Source organism: Amphiura filiformis, chromosome 16, assembly GCF_039555335.1.
Source record: "Amphiura filiformis chromosome 16, Afil_fr2py, whole genome shotgun sequence".
Taxonomy (NCBI): Eukaryota; Metazoa; Echinodermata; class Ophiuroidea; order Amphilepidida; family Amphiuridae; genus Amphiura; species Amphiura filiformis.
Window position 1 is genome coordinate 21,787,249 of NC_092643.1, and position 21,946 is coordinate 21,809,194.

Consider the following 21,946-nt stretch of genomic DNA (forward strand, 5'->3'; position numbering starts at 1 on the left):
ACACCAATGTTCAACTTCAAAACATCAAGTGTTTTTAAGCACTTGATGTTAAAATATTTAAACACAAGGCATCAACTTCCTAAACATGCTTAGCATTTACACATAATTACAAATCGAGGACAAAATGGTGTCTAGAATAGTGTTTAATCTCTAGACACTGTTTTTGCAGTGTACTATTATAAATGGGGGGGGTAGAGATTTCGGTGTAAAGGGGGAGGGGAATCTGCAGCACTATTTCAACCGATGTAATTTAATAGTTCAGAAACAATAGTGTTTTTTGGTTTTAATTTATTTTGTATAAGATATAAACCACACTGTGTATATAAACCAATATTCAAAATAGTACAACTACAAGGAAGTGTTCAATATTTATGTCCGATGGTGGAAATGGAAAATAAATATTTTGAATCCCCGCCCGACCCACCCCTTGCGTCCGTTAAAAAAATGATTTCCCTTTGATTACCCGATATTCTCTATTTGAAATTAGATTTTCCCCTCAAAGCCCACAAAATTTTCAGAATCCCTTAAAGGACGATTTCGTGATCCTAGCATCCTCTTTTTATGACATTTTCCAGTAGATATCCACGAAAAAAGCTTTTTCCAAAAATTTGAGTTGATTCCGATTTTGCGTTTGCGATATGCATGATTATGTGTATTACACTGCTCCATAGGCCACTGTTGTAAGTAATTTCGTTCTGGTATACCAGAACGAAATTCAAAAGTGTGTGGGGGGAGGGGAGATGAGGCTGTGGATCACGAAATGCCCTTTTAAAATCTCACATTCTTCCCCTGGCATAAATATTGATCGATTTCTAAAACAATTGTTCACAGTAGCATCATTAAAATCACAACCCTATAAGAGCTATGTTACAAATTGAAATAGAATTTTTTTTAAACAAAGCCATCCACAGCAGCTGAAGGGAGTATCCCATCATGCATTTCACTCTATCTATGCTCCATAGCAAATACATACAAAACATAAGTAAGAGCGGCTTAAATATTGAGAGCTATGGATAGTTTCACAATACTTTAGAGATCTTTTTTTTTTTCAAACAAAACAAAAGTCTTAACTCCCCTGATATAAGCGAGTAATTGAAAGTTGAAGTGAGGGAATTTTGTGTAAACTTGCTATGGCATGTGCAGTTCTACTATGGTACCGCAGATCATGATGGGATACACCTATCAGCTGCTGTGAAAGCCGCGCATCTATCTTGATACAGGAAATTATTGTGAAGTTTTGGCTACAAAATGTTGTCTCAAAGCCCATGGCAGTTTCAAAATCGAGTGCGGAATGCGGTTGTTGTTGTTTAAGTATTTTTTTAAACTTAATTTTGAATTAAGATGTCATTTACGAGTGTTCAAAAGTACACAGCATAAATTGTGGTTCATTTACACAATTGAATAACAAATATCAATAAATTGTTTTATATCTAAAATCGAATCAAGCAAATTTTCATCAAAAGATATCTCAGAATTTCACGATTTCACGGCAAAAAACTAAACTAAAAATAAAGGAAATAAAAAATGAATTCAGCTGATATGGACGCGCTAAGAAAAACGAACTCGCGCGGGGTTTTGAGACATAACATTTTTTTAGCCTTAAGTGCTGTATCCTACCCCTCTCCCAGCTCCCTCTAAACCACCTCTTCACTAATAACATCCATGACGACAGCAAGTCTTTTCATTTCTTGTCTACGTCCAGCAGTGGTACGACCTGCTTTTGTATTCCTGAAATGTGTGTAATGAGCCGCAAGTTCTTTGGCCATCGTTGGTGCTGGCTTTGCTCTTATGTACCTTCGCTTAATGTCTTTAATGACATCACTCTGTTCTTTCTCCACATCTTCCAGCGCTTCCGTGATGGTGTCATATTGCATCAAAAGTCTGGAGGATTCTTGCAGGTGCAAGGAGGTCTGAATATCCAAAGGCAGTGTCAAATCTTCAATGTATTCTTCTCTGGTACCGTACATTGTGGGTACACTAAGCGGATTTAAGTTGATCTTCTCCCACCTTCTTAGCACATTATCCGTCTTGCTGATGGTGATTTTACTGAATGAGATGATAGTCTGAAGATTGGTGAGGATTTGTGTTCTTGGTATGCGGTTTACCACATCGAAGATGTCATCTGTATCGTCTGAGTCTTCATAAAGCTTTACTTCCATAGGTCGCTTAACTTTAGGTTCATACCAAACGGACGAAGGTTTTGGGTCTTCGTCGTCCTCTTCGTCGAATGGAAGAGGAACAGGAACTGGGGTATCAGTTAACCAACGTGTGAGATTCCGGCCATCTTCAGGGCTTCCAATAGCATCAAATCGTTCAAGGTTGCTGTTTTCTTCTTCTTCTTCTTCTATGGAGAAGACGATGTTATCCTGGTCTTTGAAGGCGTCACTGTCTGCCTCAATCTCTCGTTCAGTACGGAGATCATTGTTACCTGCATCACCTCTGCTTCTCACTATCTTCATTGCAGCATCCGATTCATCGGTACAAGATGGAATCGAGTTGATGGACTGGTGATCGATGCTTAAATCCGGAGTTTGATCCCCACCTTGTAAGCCTAAGCCACGATTGTCATCGGTTGTACCTTCTGTAGCATCTCTGTTAACGTTGACGGGAGAATGACTATCATCGCGTTCGCAATCAAGATCTTGATCCCCAACGATATCCTCGCCTGAATCTACCGGTGAGACTTCTACTTGTGTTCCGTCATCCCAGAATGTAACATGTGACTTATGCAACGATCGTGTCTCACCAACGTGTATTTCATGTAGAGTCGTCTCGTATTCTTCTTTATCGAGACCAGGATGTGCGGTCATTCCTGATTCGCCGTGAGCTTCTTGCGTCTCAATTGGAGTTGCGGATTCCACTTGAAGAGTGTCACATTCAGTAGCAGTGTGCCTAATAATTTGACTGTCAGGTGCTACAAAAGGACCCAAATCGTGTCCACCATCTTGCTTCATTTCCTTTGCGCTGGATTTTCCGTTCAGTTTATCCTGTTGTAAATGAGAGAAATGACATAACATGTTTAAAGGATTGGAGTTTGCTGCATTGGCGTAACTAGGGCTGGTAGCGCACGGGGCAAGAAACAAAATTGGCGCCCCTACTCCCCCACCCGAGAATATCTTAAACGCGGGCAGTGGCGTAGCTAGGGGTTGTGGCGCCCAGGGCTAAGGATACATAATGCCCCCCTCCCCAATTCTTGAAACAATAAATTTTGGACAAATAAGGCCTACCACTAATTAAATTTGGTTACTAGAAATTGAATATCGGTCTTAAAAATGTTCTTTCAATAGTATTCGAAAATTTTGACTTTCATCGCTTGGAGGGGCGCAGAATCGATGCTGAATTGGTCAATTTGGCGCCCCCTAAGGGTGGCGCCCGGGCACGTTGTCCCCCTGCCCCCCCCTCCGTAGTTACGCCACTGCTTTGCTGGAGCATTGTAAATTTGAACCTGCATGGAAAATACAGTTTACAATATTTGTATCCTGCTTTATAGTGTCATGTTTCCCCCTCCCATCCTTTACGTTTCTTTCTAGTTTTCTTCTTTCGCTCATTTCTGTCTTTTTGCTCTGTCGGGTCTTTGACAAGCACGATTTTTAGATCATCAAACACCTACCTTTTGCGTCTGTTCAGTTGGGTCAGTTGGTCTTCGTTTCTTGAATCGACCAGCAACTTGGCGCCTCAGATACGTCATGATCCTATGAAGCCGACTTGGCCTCTTGTCCGATGCTACGCCCCACGCTATCGGGACACTCTTGCCCTTAAAATTCTGTAAAAAAACAAAGAATAAATAGGAGACTTGTTATGTTGTTTGTCAAAGCCTGGTATTATTTACCTCCTATATGCTTGACAAAAACGCTTCCGAACTGAGCGGCAAGGATTAAATGCAGTTAATGAACACAAGGGAAGAGGCTTACGCATCATGGAACATAAAAACATTCAAACATTACAAACAAGCGCTAGTTTGTGCTCAACTAAACTGGCCTCAAAAAGAAACTTATAATTTTTCACAAGGTCATATCTTAAAATCCTCTCCATAAATATAAACAAAAAATGCACACAGGATTACTTCAATATTCTACTCTAAACACATGTCAGTAACCAAGCAGTTATCCAACTGACACAACAGCAAAATGCACTGACATGGAACACCTTTCTGGACCAAAATTCACATCCCAACAGATTTCTTTTGTTGGGTTCCAATTATTCGCCTGTGAATGTGGTCCCGGAAGCTGTTCCGTATCAGTGCATTTTACTGTTGTGTCAGTTGGACAACTGCTTGGTTACTGACATGTGTTTAGAGTAGAGTATTGAAGTTATCCTGTGTGTAACATTTGTTCATGTACAGGCGAATAATTGGAACCCAACAAAAGAAATCTGTTGGGATGTGAATTTTGGTCCAGGAAGGTGTTCCATGTCAGTGCATTTTGCTGTTGTGTCAGTTGGACAACTGCTTGGTTACTGACATGTGTTTAGAGTAGAGTATTGAAGTAATCCTGTGTGCAATTTTTGTTCATTTTTATGGAGAGGATTTTAAGATATGACCTTGTGAAAAATTATAAGTTTCTTTTTGAGGCCAGTTTAGTTTATCAAGTTTTCTTCAAACATTCTTCAAAGTTATCCTGTGTGTAACATTTGTTCATGTACAGGCGAATAATTGGAACCCAACAAAAGAAATCTGTTGGGATGTGAATTTTGGTCCAGGAAGGTGTTCCATGTCAGTGCATTTTGCTGTTGTGTCAGTTGGACAACTGCTTGGTTACTGACATGTGTTTAGAGTAGAGTATTGAAGTAATCCTGTGTGCAATTTTTGTTCATTTTTATGGAGAGGATTTTAAGATATGACCTTGTGAAAAATTATAAGTTTCTTTTTGAGGCCAGTTTAGTTTATCAAGTTTTCTTCAAACACTTCAATATACATCAAAAGCAATTTATGTTCCCGTTAGATTTTAGTGACGAAAAGATCTCCGTGACTTATTTTCATATTGGTTTTCCAAACAATTTCACTCAACTTGACTCAAGCATAGATTACATTCATCCCATACGCCTTGCTTAAGTGCGGAATTCGGATGGTTGGTGATGACAGCGTGTTTTTATGGGGAGGGTTGGTTACAAATGATTTCACGTTTTACTTCATCCTGAGATGATTGTAGGTACATACGCGAAAGTGTTTCTTTATCCTTCATCAGATACTTCACTTACCTCATAAGCTAAAGATGTCCCAGCTTCAGATTCCTTGAGACAGTTGAGGGGACAAACTCCGTATGACTTCTCCTCACACCAGTCTGCATGCCCAACTTTGCATGAGCCATTCAGCACCTATATGGAAGGCAATTACACAAACAAAGTCAATTGAGTTTTGTTCACTCATGAAATGAATCTTTTATCATAATTTTGCAATCAGAACTTTCTCACGGTCTTGGCATAATTATGTACAACTTAAGGGACGTACCGTAAAACCCCGTCTACAAGCATATAGTGTGCTTCTGATGAAAGCTACATTAATCCAGTCGCTATTATGGAGTTTGAGCAAATAAATTACGGATCCAAGCATATACGGTCGAATCCAACCAAAAGTGTCCACGGGCCAAAAATAAAAGTCCGAAATAAAAATGTCTCCACAATTTTTTCCTTTTGCCCATTGATTGATGACATATTGGCCTTATAGGAACCAAAAGTGCCATTACTAATCTTGAAAAATAAATCCAGGACGTGTGATAGTAAATGTAATATCAAAACCCAATGTTACCTACGAATACCACTAGGATGCTTTCACTATCACAATACTAATCAACCTAAAACAAATGGAATATTCCCATTAACGCTTTTTTCGTGTAATGTAGACCACAGGGTGTCAGGAAAATGCTAGCTCAACCAGAAAATATTTGTTTTATTTTTATAACGCGATCAATATGATCTTAGTCAATTTATGCTAGTTTATTTTTGAAAATGAAGTTTAGGTCAGTTTCTGTATTTTATTTATCAAATGAGTATGAATCAATTTACACATTGTATAAGAACGAGTATGGTATATGTTTTCAAGAATATTAGGAATTATACGCATACACCTAACGCTTTATACAATGAAAAGGTGAAGAAACCCGGGTATTCGTAGGTAACATGGGCGATTTAACAATATCTATATTGAGTTTATAGGTTTAAATTTTGCTATTATGGTAATGAATTAATAAAATGGTAGTTTTAGATCTCTTTCAGATGGTACGTCCAAATGAATAAATGCTATTACCTTAGATCAACATTTTTTGATGCTTTTAGCAAGATTTTGACCACTTCATTTTGATATACAAGTAGTTAATCAGCAATTTTACATAATAAATAATTGTTGAATGAATCCGTATATGGGTAATAATAGTGTCCTGGGGTACCGCTTAAAGTTTTTGACAATTAATTTCCATTGGTAGGGACACTTCATTACACATGTCATGTATTATGCTGTATTCGTAAGTAACATTGCAGTATTTGTAGGTAAGAATTAGACTTTTGGTGGATATCGCAATCAAAACTTCATTTTATAAAGCACTTTGAATGTATTATTTTCTTTATGTGCGTTTATTGATACTTTAGACCCTATCATGTATTAATAATGTCGGTCACAGCGGTTGAAAGAGGATTGAAGTAAGAAACAAAGGCACTAAAGTGACTTTAATTTGCTTAATTGCACACAAATCGCTTAAAACCGTTATTGCAGACTTGTGAAGTCCATCTTGGAGTCAGTTACGTCTTGCGGCCTTTCGTTTGAGGGCAACTACAATTAGCTTTATACCAGGGTCCATCAATGTGTTGTCTAGGTCATGAGACAATGAGAACAGTCGTTTTTTCCATGGTATTCGTAGGTAACCTTAGCGAAAACGTCAAAAGTTACCTTCGAATAAATCAATTTGGACACAAATTACTCAGAAACCAGAAGGTCGGTAAACATTTAAAATGAAGCACACATGACAGTTGACAAATCCAAGTATTTATCCCTTCTAATCTTCTTTGAATCTGATTTTTCTTTCAAATGAGCAGACTGTCGTCTATTTCAGTACATATTTTTCACCAATTGAGCCGTATTCAGTTTTGCATGGTGGGCATGTATGTGAATTCGCAACTTTCATTGACATATGATTTGATAGGAAACATACAGGCCTTCGTTATGTACCAATATGGGCATTGGCATGAATGGCGGTGTTTCACAATACTGTCATGATGTCAAAGTGTATTCGTAGGTAACATTCGGTTACCGAAATTTACCTACGAATACTCGCTTTTATTGTTGACATCTCAGAAATATTTAAACGCAGGTTATTGAAACTTGGTAGAAATAAAGAGTGTATTACCCTGCACCTATTGCTTAACTATTGTTTACTATTCTCTCACTTTGTGGAAATGGCACAGCTTTTAACATGTATTCGGAGGTAATGCATATTTTTTACCAAACCTACCTTTGTGCCATTTAGAATTTCTGGCACCTAAACACAATAATAAAGATGTCCGAATGCAATGCATTTCAGTATTGGACATATCAAAGCTTGTATCAATTGCGCATTTATTAGTGATTTCCATTTTTAAAGATATATCTAGTGCTATGAAAAATTGTATTCGTAAGTAATGTAAAAAAATACCACTCAAAAAATTATCACAAAAAATTCATAATTATGTACAAATATGTGAAAAATTGAACAGGCAATCTTTGAATACACACCTTTCAGGAAATCAATTTAGATTCAATCCAATGACTTCTTTTCATAACTGTTAGATGTTTTTAAAAATACCTTAAGAAATATTTTGAAAAAATGAGTAAAAATAGCATGTTGTGGGGTCTCTGTGTCTAAGTTTTTCACAGAAGGGGGTATTATTATATATGGCGCGAAGCGTATGATCAAGGCGAATAAACACAATACAAAAACAAATGCCAATTGATTAATACTAAGTTATGGCCCTGAACATGCCGTGTACACTTTTCGTTGGATTCGACCATACACACAAGTATTATTTTAAGACCGATCTATTTTATTGGTATATTAACGCTTGCTTCGAATTAATTAAGCTTTTATAAAAAACCCACTAAATATGCTTGTAGACGGGGTTTTACGGTATCATACTTTCTCCATTTTTAGCCTAGCTAAACGGGTTGGCCACCAGAAATATGTGATAGGTGCTTACCTCAACTTTGGTGTGGGAGACACGACGCCTCGAGAGACATCTCGTGACAAAGCTACTGTAACGTCCACTCTGTGATTGAAACAAATACAAGCAAAATGTAAAGAAAAGTATACAAATCTGTCCCATCATGAATGTCACGATAACACTAAGAACAGGAGATTTCTTCTTCATCATCATCGTTATCATCACTAGCGGGATGAGTAAATGGAAGCGTTCACTAAAACATGAGGAATGACTGAACAGGTAGAATCATTAAAAAGGTAAATTTTATTTATCTGAATCTGACCCTCATTAGGCCTACATTTCCATTTTAGCTTCTTTCTTTCTTTTTAGTTTCTTCTACGTGGGCCAATTTTGTTCCATGATGCAGTCATGTCTACAGTAGAATTCATCTCGACCTTTGCAGGACTTAACCCCATTAAAAGCTATTAAACCAAGATAACACTCATTGAAACAGCTCAACTGATTAAATCGGATCTTCTCTGGTTGTGCACAAGTGACTGTTTTCATGTGCGATATCGCAATAAAGATGGTATTCATAGCTTCAGTTGGGTAACCGATTATAAAGGAAACGAAAGGAAACAATGTTATGTGTGGCTTTGTTCACGAAATCAGACAATGTCGTGCTTTTGTAAACCAGCATTCTTGAAAATGAGCAACATAATGATTTTTGACTTAACACGGTTTAGAAATAATTTCTTCATATTTTTGGTGTTATCTGTCGTTTACATATCCTTCCTAAAACACCAAAGTACGAGTATTTCCAAACATCTGAATTTGCTAAAAATTTAGGACTTGTTATTTAACTATATTGTCTAGAATTTTAGAAGAGTACTTTTAATATTGGCCGGTTATTTTTCACACAGCGACGTTAACTAGGCAATGTACTATTACCTATAACATTAACTAAAACACCAAAGTACGAATATTTCCAAACATCTAAATTAGCTAAAATTTAGGACATGTTAAAAACTATATTTTCTAGAACTCTAGAAGAGTACTTTTAATATTGGCCGGTTATTTTTCACACAGCGACGTTAACTAGTCATATCCCCATACTGTTAACGTAGGGCTATTTGTAAAGGTCACGCGTCAATGGGAAAGAGCACTGTGTATTGTGTATAGGAAAACGGACAGTAACTGCAGTATGCCTTTTTTTAAATTTTTTGCTGTAGTGTTATGATAGGCCTATCTCGAGAGTCCGTGTTTGTTCTGTAACCCATTTGTTTGTCTTCCTGCTTGAGCTTCCATCCAATCCATTTGTGCTGTAAGCGTTCATGATTCAGCCCATATGTAACAGTTGGAATTATACATTGGTTGAACACTTTCCTTCTCAGACAAATTGGTATCCCCTTTTGTGATATTGCTAAGTTCCATCCAAGCTCGTATCGTACGCGTCTCTTACTAGATACGAGGATACAAGCAGGGAAGAGAGTGGAGTGAAGGAGGAAGAGAAGGAAAAATGGATAAAAGACGACACTAAAGAACCGTGACTGAAATAGTTGAATAAGCAAATAGTACTTACCTTCGATGAATCCATCATGAAATACAATTTCTCCAAAAAGTTGGAAATGATCACTTAATTCTGTGAAATACCGCTGAATATTATGAACGTAAAGCAATCTTTACAACATCTACATACAACCTACTTCGCGCAATGTTTGTGTTTGTTGCCATGAGTTTTATACGCGCGTATTGGCACGGGTAACCAAAGCGTTCACGCAAGGGGCGACGCGTTTTGTTACACGCATTTGACGCATCTACAGCGCGCTGCGCTGTCAAAGTGGGCTCTCTCATATTAGCGGTCCCCGCTAGATGAGTAAATGGAAGCGTTCACTCAAACAGGAGGAATTACTGAACAGGTAGACTCATTGAAAAGGTAAATTTCATTTTTTTTATTTTTTTTTATTAAATTCTTGCATTTCCTTTTTAGCTTTTTTTTTTTTTAAATATTTGCTTCTTAGCTTGCAATTTTCCGTTTCCATTCTATCATACCATATTGAGGTGAAATTTGGTTTAAAACATTCTTTTTTCATGATTTTTATCTTTTTTTTTATACCAAAGATGCCCATTTTTGCACTATTTTTTTTGGAGCGAAAATGTATTTATTTGACAAGAAATGTATATCATTCAATATATTGAGCTGGATCTTTGAATTGAAAAAGTTCACAGTGATTTATTTCTGTGACCCATAGTTTTTGACTTATGCCTTCCAGAAAACTGTAGGCCGTTTCAGCATGAAATAAATATTATTGGGATTTTTTCACCTTTATACATTCATCAAATTACTTTATTAACAAACAAGGTTAAAAGCATACACAAAGCCCAGGACATGGCCAACATGCCAGTGCAAAACAACAGAATGGACCAATGCAGGGAAAACGAAGCAAAAACAAACAATTACATACAGGAAATGAATAAAAATCATTTAAAAGAGCCAACAAACATGATTAAACAATGTTCAATTTGAGGTATTCAAGGTCATCCCACAAGGGCTCTTTCCTACAATTCCAAATACTGTATGAGCCCAACAAAGCTAGTCCTTGGTGACCTTTTTGGTGAATGTAGTCTTTGCAAAATTTGAAAATGGAACGCACACGAGAAACGTTATCTGTGCTGACCAGGCCACGAGAATTAACCTCAAAACAAACTAGATTTGTTTTCACACCCCTTGTTAAGATAAGAAAGAAGACCGGCATATTTGTTTTGCTTACGATCATGAGATGTTTTAATATTTTGTTCAAAAGGAACAGTGAGTTCGGCAATCAAAGCCTTTTGGGCAGATTCATTATACAAAGATATGTCCGGGCGTTGAGATGTATAGGCAAAATATTATTGTACACCCGGAAGAGGTCATGCCCTTGATGTCCGCAAAAAACCTTCACATCGTCGTTTTTAGAAAGGGAGATCAAACACTTAACAATGTAGTTCAGGATCGAATCGTGTCTCCAAGTATAGGCCTACCTCCCTTGCTTAAGGGCCTCGGAACAATTATTGAGGATACGGTGTAAAATCTCTTTGTTTTTGCAGAGCATACACCGAGCATTACTCCGCTTGCCCCAAGTTTTTAGGTTGACAAGGGTAGGCAAGAAGTCGATGGAGGAGCGGACAGCAAATGACAAGACCCCTTTGGGAAGATCATAAATTATAGAACGCCAGTTAAGATCAGATTGTTCAGCACATATAACCTTAAGCATTCTCCCTTGGGGACGAATAGTCTCTCTGATAGTCCGTGCGAGTGTTTTTGAGAATGCTTTGAATGGTCTTTTTGATGGCGGACCATCTATTTGAAGGTTGAATCTCAACAGCCTCAGCAACAATTGAATTGCTAGTCCGGATACCATTGCGGGCCATCTTTTTTGTCCACTTCGATTCGCGTTCTAACTTGGACTGAAGCGCATTCTGCACACGATCATCAGCGAAGGTGACCGATCTGCCGTATAAGAGGGTATGGCTTTCAAGATATATGTCCGAGATGCGTTTCATATTCAAGCCATCTGGACTGAAAATGATAGCAGGAGTTCCAAATGTTATCATCAGTAGATAACAAATACATAGGCCTATAATTATAGCAGGAAGGCCGCAAATTAACAAGTCCTATGATTAAGAAATAGAGAGGCCACATAGTGATTTTGAAGATAAAGCTTCTTATGGTGTTAAAATGTATCTAGGTTACACACACTGATTTTTCATTTTACGCGGCTGGCATTTTTGAAAAGTGACGTGGGCTGAGATATTTGAGTTGAAAAACGCAGTTTTTGTGATATTTTTTACTTTTTCTTAACCAAATATGACAATTATTAAAACAGCTATAACTTTCAAAGTAAATAAAGTATGAACTTCACATTTGCTGTGGAGAATACATGTCACATGTATATTCAATATACATGTACGTTAACAAAAAAACTGCATCTTTATAATTATTTTGACCAATAATTTGAGGGAAAATGCATTATTTCGGTGATTTTGTTAATTTTGACCAAAAAAGTGAATCATGCCAACTTCCTAAAAACAAAGGTTTTTGACCTATGACCTCTTGAAAATCAAAGGTCAGCATAAAATGCTTGTTTTTGGCTAAAAACGGCATTTTTTATTGAAAAGGATGGAAAATTTTTGTTATGATGATAACATTTGGAACCTAATAAAATAATACAAAAAAGAATCATACATTTAGTATGAGACAAGTTAAGGGATCCAAAATGAGCGTTTATTGCATTTCGACAGTATTTTTTGTGGGACATGAGAGCACCTCAGACCTATCGAATTGCATTCTGAATACGAAGCATGTCTTTCTGATATCAAATAATTTTCATTTTTTTAAATCACAATATAATACAAATTTTATGACAAATTATAAAATTTGATATTTTTCAAATTTTTGATATATAACAGTCCTCGAAGTAAATTATATAAATCTAATGATATATTCTTAAAGTGTATGTAGCAGGGAGGAAAAGCCGATGGTCAATTGAAAATTTTGACCTTTCATATTGAAGATATGGATTTTTTTCCCAAAAGACCTTTTTTTTTTTTGGTGTTTTGGGAAAAAAATCCATATCTTCAATACGAAAGGTCAAAATTTTCAATTGATCGTCGGCTTTTCATCCCACCTACATACACTTTTAAGTATAAATCATCAGATTTATAAAGTTTACTTCAAGTACTGTTAAATATCAAAAATATCAATTTTTAATGATTTGCCATAAAATGTGTATCAAATTGCGAATTTCAAAAAAACAAAATTATTTGATATCAGAATGACATTCTTCGTATTCAGAATGCAATTCGATATGTCTGATGTGCTCTAATGTCCCAAATAAATACTGTCCAAACGTTCATACCCCAGCCCTTAAAGGCTTAGGAAAACAGTACGGAAACGTTTTAATAATTATGCAAATATTCCTGCTCGCTGCGCTCGCAACATGTATCTAGACCATTTAAGGTTTGTAAATTGGGATCCCCAAAATTTGGCATGCGCAAGGGGGGGGGGGGGCAAAGATTTTTTGGCGGGCCGAGAGGGGGGCAAGCGATTTTTGGCGGGCCGAGAGCCGAGGGGGGCTCATAATTATTGCACAGCCCCTTACGACATGCATCATCTTCTGTGAACCCACTCTCGCATAGCCCACTTACGGCCTGCATCATTTATGCGCAAACAACTATACGCATTTTCACAAAGCAATTTTGGCATCATGGTTTTTCGCTATCTTCTGAAGATAGCATTGCGGGCCTAATAAAACAATACAGAAAATATTTCATGCATTTAGAAGAACACGCGTTAGGAAAGTTTATTTTGATAATTTTGTTATCTACTGATGATATCATTTGGAACCTAATAAAATAATACAAAAAAGAATCATAGCATGAGACCAGTTGGAAAGATCATTTGGTATCTTTTTAATATTTCATGTTTGTTTGTTATCTACTCAAGATAAATTTACGCCGTGATTGCCCATCATTATAAGCCCGTTAAGACATGCATCACCTTCTGTCAACCCACCGCCACCCACTTACGACCTGCATCATTTTCTCGGAATGCGCAAAAAGCTATAAGCGTGTTCGGAAAGTATTTTGGTATCCTAGTTTTTCGCTATCTTCTGAAGATAGCAATGCGGGCCGAATGAAACAATACAGAAAATATTTCACACATTTAGAAGAACGCGTTTATTTTGATGTTTTTTTTGTCGATATCTACACAAAGTGGTAGTATTTATTTACAAAACTACAGGGACACCCACGCTTCGCTTGCATTTGCATCAAGAGGCAATAAATTTAGTTTACAGATAACAAAACAATTCCATTTGGGAAATCCCCGGCATCATCATCAAAATTGTATCAAAGGTGTTCACCGCAATTCACAATTGTAGTTGACACAAGCCTACCTTTCTTGTTTGTACATTACTTCTGCTTTGAACATTAATAATGAACCATGAACAGGGAGTCTGAATAGGGAAATATACATCATTACCAAAATTTTATGAAACAAATATTGTCGCCCTAATTTAAAATACTAGTCCACACAAGCTTATACTGTAATTATTTGTACATTACTTCTGCTTTGAACATTAACAATGAACCATGATCAGGGAATTGAATGGGGAAATATATTTTTTGCTTATTTAACAATTTTGTCATGCAAGTCTTTACTTTCAACCCAAGTAATCGTGTGTAAGTAATTTTATTTTGCTTCATATTGGCGCTAGTTTCTACGCCAAAACTATGGTGAGAAACTTAGACAGGTAATTTCCCACAACTCCTGGAACAAGCGTAAAATCCCACTTTGGTTAGCAAATTATCCCATTATCCTCATACAGCATTGAGGTGATAGGTACGAAGGATGCAAGTTTGTTAAAGATCTATGTCTCAACAACAAAAGTCAGCATTGCCAACTGCAAGCGGTGAAAACAATCCTGAACAGGTGGGGCTCTGATGACATTGCATAAATCGATTGCCTTATTGTCAACGTAAACCAGCCTGATGTTAATAAAAAGACTTCATTTGCCGCTGGAAAATAGCAATTTGAAGCAACTAACATTTTCATTGATATGCAGTTCACTGTTAAATTGAGTGCCGAGTAACCACTGGACTCAAATGTGCATCCAGCGAATAAACTACTTCAAACATTTGGCACACAACAGAGCTGTACGTTGGATTCTACTATGACAAGCCTGATGATCATCAGCATTGAGTCTTGAAGTGAACTATTTACATATTCACATTGATACTTAAAAAGTGTCTTATCATGCTTATTGGACTCCACGCCGATTGTTAAAAAAATCGATCAACGTACCGCTTGTTAACCAATGCATTGGGAACCTTCAATTGTGCCCAAATACTGAGATTCTCCATCAAGTTTCAAAACAGATTTTCGGATGTTATTACTACTACAATAGCTGACACTTCCAAACACTTGTTATTTTTTCTGAATGTCGGTAGAAACACCGTTATAGCCAGGCAGCAAACAATAGCATCAACGAGTAATGCCATCAAGGAACCTGACAAACAAAAAAGGCAACATTACGGTATAAAACTGAATGTTGATACCAGACTCTAAAATCAAAGTTTTATTTCATTTTATGTTTGTGATCATGACAATGGTAGCGATGGTGGTTTCCAAATCATACCAGTACCTTCTTTTGGCTATCCTATTGGTGATCCATATAGAGTTAGCAGCATCTGATGTTGGTAAAACGACGAATCCCTTTCACTCTGGAGTCTATGTTGTAACCAACGACACTGTCCAATGTCATAATCAGCACTTCAATCTCCATGGGAATAATTCCATTACAATTCAGACATATGGAAACGAGACCTGCGACTTTTGGGTGTCCTCGTCTAATGGCCAAGGAATAAACCTGAATGTTCTTCATTTGTCTTTGTGGTCTATTTATGACTACTTCACTCTGCAAGAATCTGGAGAAGAATGCTTTGATCGATCTTTTGGCTGGATTGGATCTCTAATGGGAGAGCCATGCACGATAGTTCTTAATTGTAGTGTTATCCATGTCAACATGAGAGCTTTATCTATTTTGGAAATACAACAGAGTAGTATGATTCTATCAACAAATAACTTCAAACAGTTTGATTCTGATCATCTACATGCCCTAGAGTTCCACCTGTACCCTTGCGAAGATTTCCACATCTTCGATGATATTTATAACATACCATATTATGACATTTCCTACGCGAGACTACAGGAATTAAACCCATCTCTCCAGATAACATTAGAAGGTGATCCATATTTCAAACCGGATGAATTGCCTGGATTTGATCTTGGACTTCCAGATGATGTATTTGTGGCTGAACTCCTAGTGGTTGCTGTCAACTGCTTCTGTTACATGAGCTTCCAAGTGCTTCATATGGACTGTCATGGTGCACCTGCTGTAAAGAAAACTCTTTTGATATATGAACCTCCTGGGTTAGTTCCTGAACAATCAACAGCAATTGATCTCTCCTACAGACATCTTACGCACATGGAATCCAACAGCTTCTTCAATCTATCGGATGTTATCATTGTATTGCTGAGTCAGAATCAGATAAGTACAATTGGAAGAAATGTATTTGCTGGATTAGAGAACATCCATACTTTGGACTTGTCGTTCAACCACATCTCAAGTATAGAAACTGGTTCATTCTCATATTTGTATACATTGAAGCGTTTACTGTTAAATGTAAATAAATTAAGGTATATGTCACATAGTTGGTTAGATAGTTTAGTCAATGTACAAGTACTGTATTTAGGTGGGAATACCATCACTGATATAGAATCAGATTTATTTTCTGAAGTAAAAAGTTTGAAAGTCCTAACATTACCTAATTCCAATTTATCCAAAGTCAACCTTATTAACGAAATGCTTTTGTTGGATCTTTCATCAAATATTTTAGCAAGTTTCCCCACGAATCTGCCTGTGAATATGACCCATCTATCACTTGATCACAATCGAATCTCTCTTCTGAACCAAACAATGTTTGATAATAGATTTACATTGATATCACTAGTCCTGTCAAACAATAACATATCTTACATTCCAAATGCAACATTAAGAGATCTTCATCAGTTACAAAAGCTGTTTCTATATGGTAACAAATTGACAACAATTGAAATTGACCTGTTCAGTGGATTAATAATGTTAGAGATACTAACTTTGAATGACAATAACATTGAATCACTACCATCTGGTACATTCACATATCTTCATCAATTGCAAGAGCTGTTCCTATATAAGAACAAACTCAAGGTAATTCATAGTAATCTATTCAATGGATTGACAGAGTTAGTGATATTAAATCTGGCTAACAATACCATTGAGTCATTACAGCCTGGTGTATTCGCAGATCTTCAGCAATTGCAAAGACTTTACCTGCATGGAAACAAACTAGAGGTAATTGACAGGAACCTCTTCAATGGTCTGTCGACTCTTAAGATTTTAAATCTGCAGGACAATTTCATTGAATCATTGCAGTCAGATGTTTTCAGAGATCTTTATCAATTACAAAAACTTTATCTGCATGACAACGCATTGACGGCAATTGAAATTAACCTATTCAGTGGATTAACAATGTTAAAAATACTTGGGTTTAATAACAATATCATTGAATCATTACCATCAGGTATATTCAGAGATCTTAATCAATTGCAAGAGCTTTATCTATATGGTAACAAACTGCACACAATTAACATTGACCTGTTCAGTGGATTAACAATGTTAGAGATACTAGCTTTGAATGACAATAACATTGAAGCATTACCATCAGGTGTATTCAGAGATCTTCAGGAACTGAAAAAGCTTTATCTGTATAGGAACAAACTGAAGGTGACTCAAAGACAAAGTAATCTATTCAATGGATTGACAGAGTTAGTGATATTAAATCTGGCTAACAATACCATTGAGTCATTAGAGACTGGTGTATTCACAGATCTTCAGCAATTGCAAAGACTTTACCTGCATGGAAACAAACTACAGGTAATTGACATAACCCTCTTCAATGGACTAACAAAACTAGAGATATTAAATCTGCAGGACAATCTCATTGAATCATTACAGCCAGATGTATTCGAAGGTCTTCAGCAACTAAAAGAACTTTACCTGTATAGAAACAAACTAAAGGTAATTGATACAACCCTCTTCAATGGACTGACAAAACTAGAGCTATTAAATCTGCGAGACGATCTCATTGGATCACTACAGTCAGGTATATTCGAAGGTCTTCAGGAATTAAATGTGCTTGATTTGGGTAGCAACAGACTTAATATGATTCCAGTGGACATAAACGGAATGCCAAAGTTACAGATATTGAATATGGGTAACAATAGCATTGAGTCATTACCGTCTGATGTATTTAATGATATGCATCAACTGAGAGAGGTTGGGCTGCATGCCAACAAACTTAAGGTGATTCAAACTGACCTTTTCAATGGATTGATTGAGATACATATACTGAAACTTAGTAATAATAGCATTGAATCAATAAATGCAAGTGCATTCAGGAATCTGTATCAATTGCAGGAGCTTTGGTTGAATGGGAACAAACTAAAACAGATTCAACCTGACCTTTTTAATGATTTGACAAAGTTAAAGATATTAGGCCTGACTACTAACATGATTCACTCATTGCCATCAAGTGTATTCAGCTATCTTCATAGATTGCAAGAACTTTACCTGAGTAGCAACAAACTTAAAGTGATTAAAAAAGACCTATTTAGCAACTTGACAAATTTAAAGATATTCAGTCTGCGTAACAATACCATTGAATCATTACCATCAGGTGTATTCAGTGGATTAACAATGTTAGAGATACTAGCTTTGAATGACAATAACATTGAATCACTGCCATCTGGTATATTCACATACCTTCATCAATTGCAATCTCTGTATCTGCATGGGAACAGACTGAAGATGATTCAAAGTAATCTATTCAATGGATTGACAAAGTTAGTGAGATTAAATCTGGCTAACAATACCATTGAGTCATTACAGACTGGTGTATTCAGAGATCTTCAGCAAATGAAAGAGCTTTACTTACATGGCAACAAACTAAAGGTGATTCAAGTTGACCTTTTCAGTGCATTGTTGAATTTAAAGAATATGAAACTGGGTGACAATATGATTGAATCATTACCATCAGATGTATTCAGATATCTTCCTCAACTGAAAAAGCTTTGGCTATATGGAAATAAACTTGAAGAGATTCAAATTGACCTTTTCAACAGCTCAACAAAGTTAGAGAAATTATTTCTGCATGACAATTTCATTGACTCATTACCATCAGGTGTATTCAGAAATCTTCATCAATTACAAGAACTTTATTTGCATGACAACAATTGTACAGTAATTCAAGTTGAACTTTTCCATGGATTGAGTAAGTTAAAGAAATTAAGTCTTAACAACAATAGCATTGAGTCATTACCATCGGGCGTATTCAATTTGAGTTCCTTATCATATCTAAGTTTACAGTTTAACATGTTTAAAACATTACCTTCCGCTCTGTTTAAAGATCTTGTAAGCTTAGAAGAGCTCCGACTTGATGGCAACAGGTTAACTGAAATGCCAATAGATATTTTCCACCAATTTAATGGAATGACACTAGAGGTTCTAACATTACGATCAAACAAAATTGCCAGACTTTTTCCATATCAGTTTTCAAATTTGACTGCTTTGACATTTCTGGACCTTAAGGATAATCACTTGGAACAAATCCACAGTAAATCACTGTATGGCTTAACCAAACTGAAATTTATAAACCTTAGGAAAAATAGTTTAACTAAGATAACTAAAGACTCCTTCATAGGCTTGGCTCTCCAGAATGACAGTTATATTACTCTAGCCGATCCAGCCATGTGTTGTTTTCTTGAACCATCAAATCGGTCGCAGTGTGTACCGCAAAATAAGAAATCTCCTTACTTGACATGTAAGCAGCTTCTTCCCTCTGCAGCAGTTAAATGCTGCACATGGATATTTGGCTTCTGTGCTTTGTTTGCCAACATTGTAGTGTTCATTTGGGGATGTCAGCAGATTAAATCTGAATCACAAGGAGAAAAGTATGTGAAACAAATTGTATTTATCACCAACTTAGCGCTAGCAGACTTAATCATGGGTCTGTATTTGTTACTTATTGCATCTGTTGATCAATACTATCATGAGTATTTTCCTTCATATGCTAAACACTGGAGACGCAGCATGTTTTGTAAATTAATAGGATTTCTATCAGTGTTATCAAGTGAAGCTTCACTTCTGTTGCTAACCCTCATAGCAGTAGATAGAGTTTGGGGATTTAGAAAAAACTTGATAAGACACAAGTTATTTGGCCAAAAGACACAAATAATACTGTCAACATTTACTTGGGTTATTGCTCTTGCATTAAGTATTGTAACTGTGATATTCAATGATGACCAATTATATCAATTTTCTGATGTCTGCATTGGGTTACCACTGGCTAGAAGTAAAATATATGCAAGCAATTATACAAACTTTACAATATCGTATGACTTTGACATACCAGATGATCATTTCTGGTTACAAAGGTTTACAGAAATTGGATCAAAAGCAGGAAACTATTTCTCAATTGGGATTTTTCTTGGCCTTAACTTTCTGTTATGTTTGATCATTGCAATGTGTTACATACTTTTATTCATATATATTTGTAAATCAGGATTTGCCTTGATGAAAACTGATTTGAAAATGAGCATAAAGATGGGTGCCATCACGTTAACTGACCTCATGTGTTGGCTACCCATTATCATCGTAGGTATTCTAGCACAGACAGGAGTAAAGGAACTCTCCCCTGAATGGTTTCCATTGATTACAACATTTGCTTTGCCAATCAATTCAGTACTCAATCCATTTTTGTATTCTACTGTAGATCAGGTGTCAAAACATTTTGTACATCGTTTACGACCAAATTGTTACACAGAAGAAACAACGTTGTAAATCTATTCTATGTCGTTTCATTTAAAACTGTGTCACTATTTGATATGAACATGATGAACAGGGCTATTCTCTTGGATGTCACAAACATTTCCACAGTAACATTGAACATTGTCGTAAACTAGAATATTGCTTAGAAATGTTTTAAGGTTGGTGTTAATTGATTTGCTTTGTCAATAACTTTAAATATGTTTATTTTCATCACATAGTTCAATATTACCATGGTAATGTTTGCATCATCCCAAAGATGAAACGACGGAAGTAATATTGTTACTTGATAAAGCCTACATGTGATTTATAATATTCCAAGAAGTGCCTGTGTTTGATGATAATTATCATGATTGTTTGTACAATTTTCATTAATAGAATTAAAGCTTATATCTAAATTATTTGAACACCTTTTAGAAACAAACTTGTTAAATTTTGAGTCTGGACTTCCAAGTGTGATAAGGCTTTGTCAATATTGAAACAACCTGATAACAAAGAAACAATGAACATTGTGCAAATATATGCCTAAATGATAAGGATGTAAAAAGGTGTAAAAGGGATTCCCGAAATAGAGGCATAGTGTCTGTAAGTTACACTTCATTGAATCACCCTGTGTGATGATCATTACATGTAGAAATAATATCAAGACTAAGTGATGCATGTCATCAAGTTTTAAATGGAACCAGATTCACATAAAGACAACTTTATACTCAGTAAAATAATAAAAGTATTCCCAGGTCATGTTGCATTGCCAGTTTAACAATATGAAGCTCATTCTAACCAAGCTATACTCTTGGCTAATATAGCTGAACATTATTGTAAATCAGACTTATGTATTTTATTGATTTACTTAAACATTCTCATGTTTACATTATTGTTGCCAGTCTTGTGGGACTAATTTTACTACACAGACAGTGCCAGTTATGAATACAGTTGTAAAATACATTTTTTAATTATTTATCAGGTAATCTGGGAGACTTTTGGATTATAGTGGGAGGTCGGGAGATGAACACAAAATCTAGGAGTGAGTCTCCCGCAAGATCCGGTTGAGTTGGATTTATTTGTGAAGAGAGTTTGACTTGATGCTCAATATATTAGAAAAATGACAATAAATATTTATATATTTTCCTTAAGGGATCTAAAATGAGCGTTTATTATGTTTCGACAGTATTTTTTGTGGGACATGAGAGCACCTCAGACCTATCGAATTGCATTCTGAATACTGAAGCATGTCTTTCTGATATCAAATAATTTTCATTTTTGAAAATCACAATATAATACAAATTTTATGACAAATTATAAAAATTTGATATTTTTCAAATTTTGATATATAACAGTCCTCAAGTAAATTATATAAATCTAATGACATATTCTTA

General features: G+C 36.1%; 1 protein-coding gene across 1 annotated transcript; it reads left to right on the plus strand.

The window, feature by feature from the left end:
• The first annotated feature begins 18,352 nt into the window (after positions 1 to 18,352).
• LOC140136523 (uncharacterized) lies at positions 18,353 to 20,698 on the plus strand. The gene has a single exon (XM_072158231.1). The coding sequence runs from the start codon at positions 18,444 to 18,446 to the stop codon at positions 20,583 to 20,585; it is 2,142 nt and encodes a 713-aa protein (XP_072014332.1). The 5' UTR covers positions 18,353 to 18,443; the 3' UTR covers positions 20,586 to 20,698.
• The last annotated feature ends 1,248 nt before the right edge of the window (positions 20,699 to 21,946 follow it).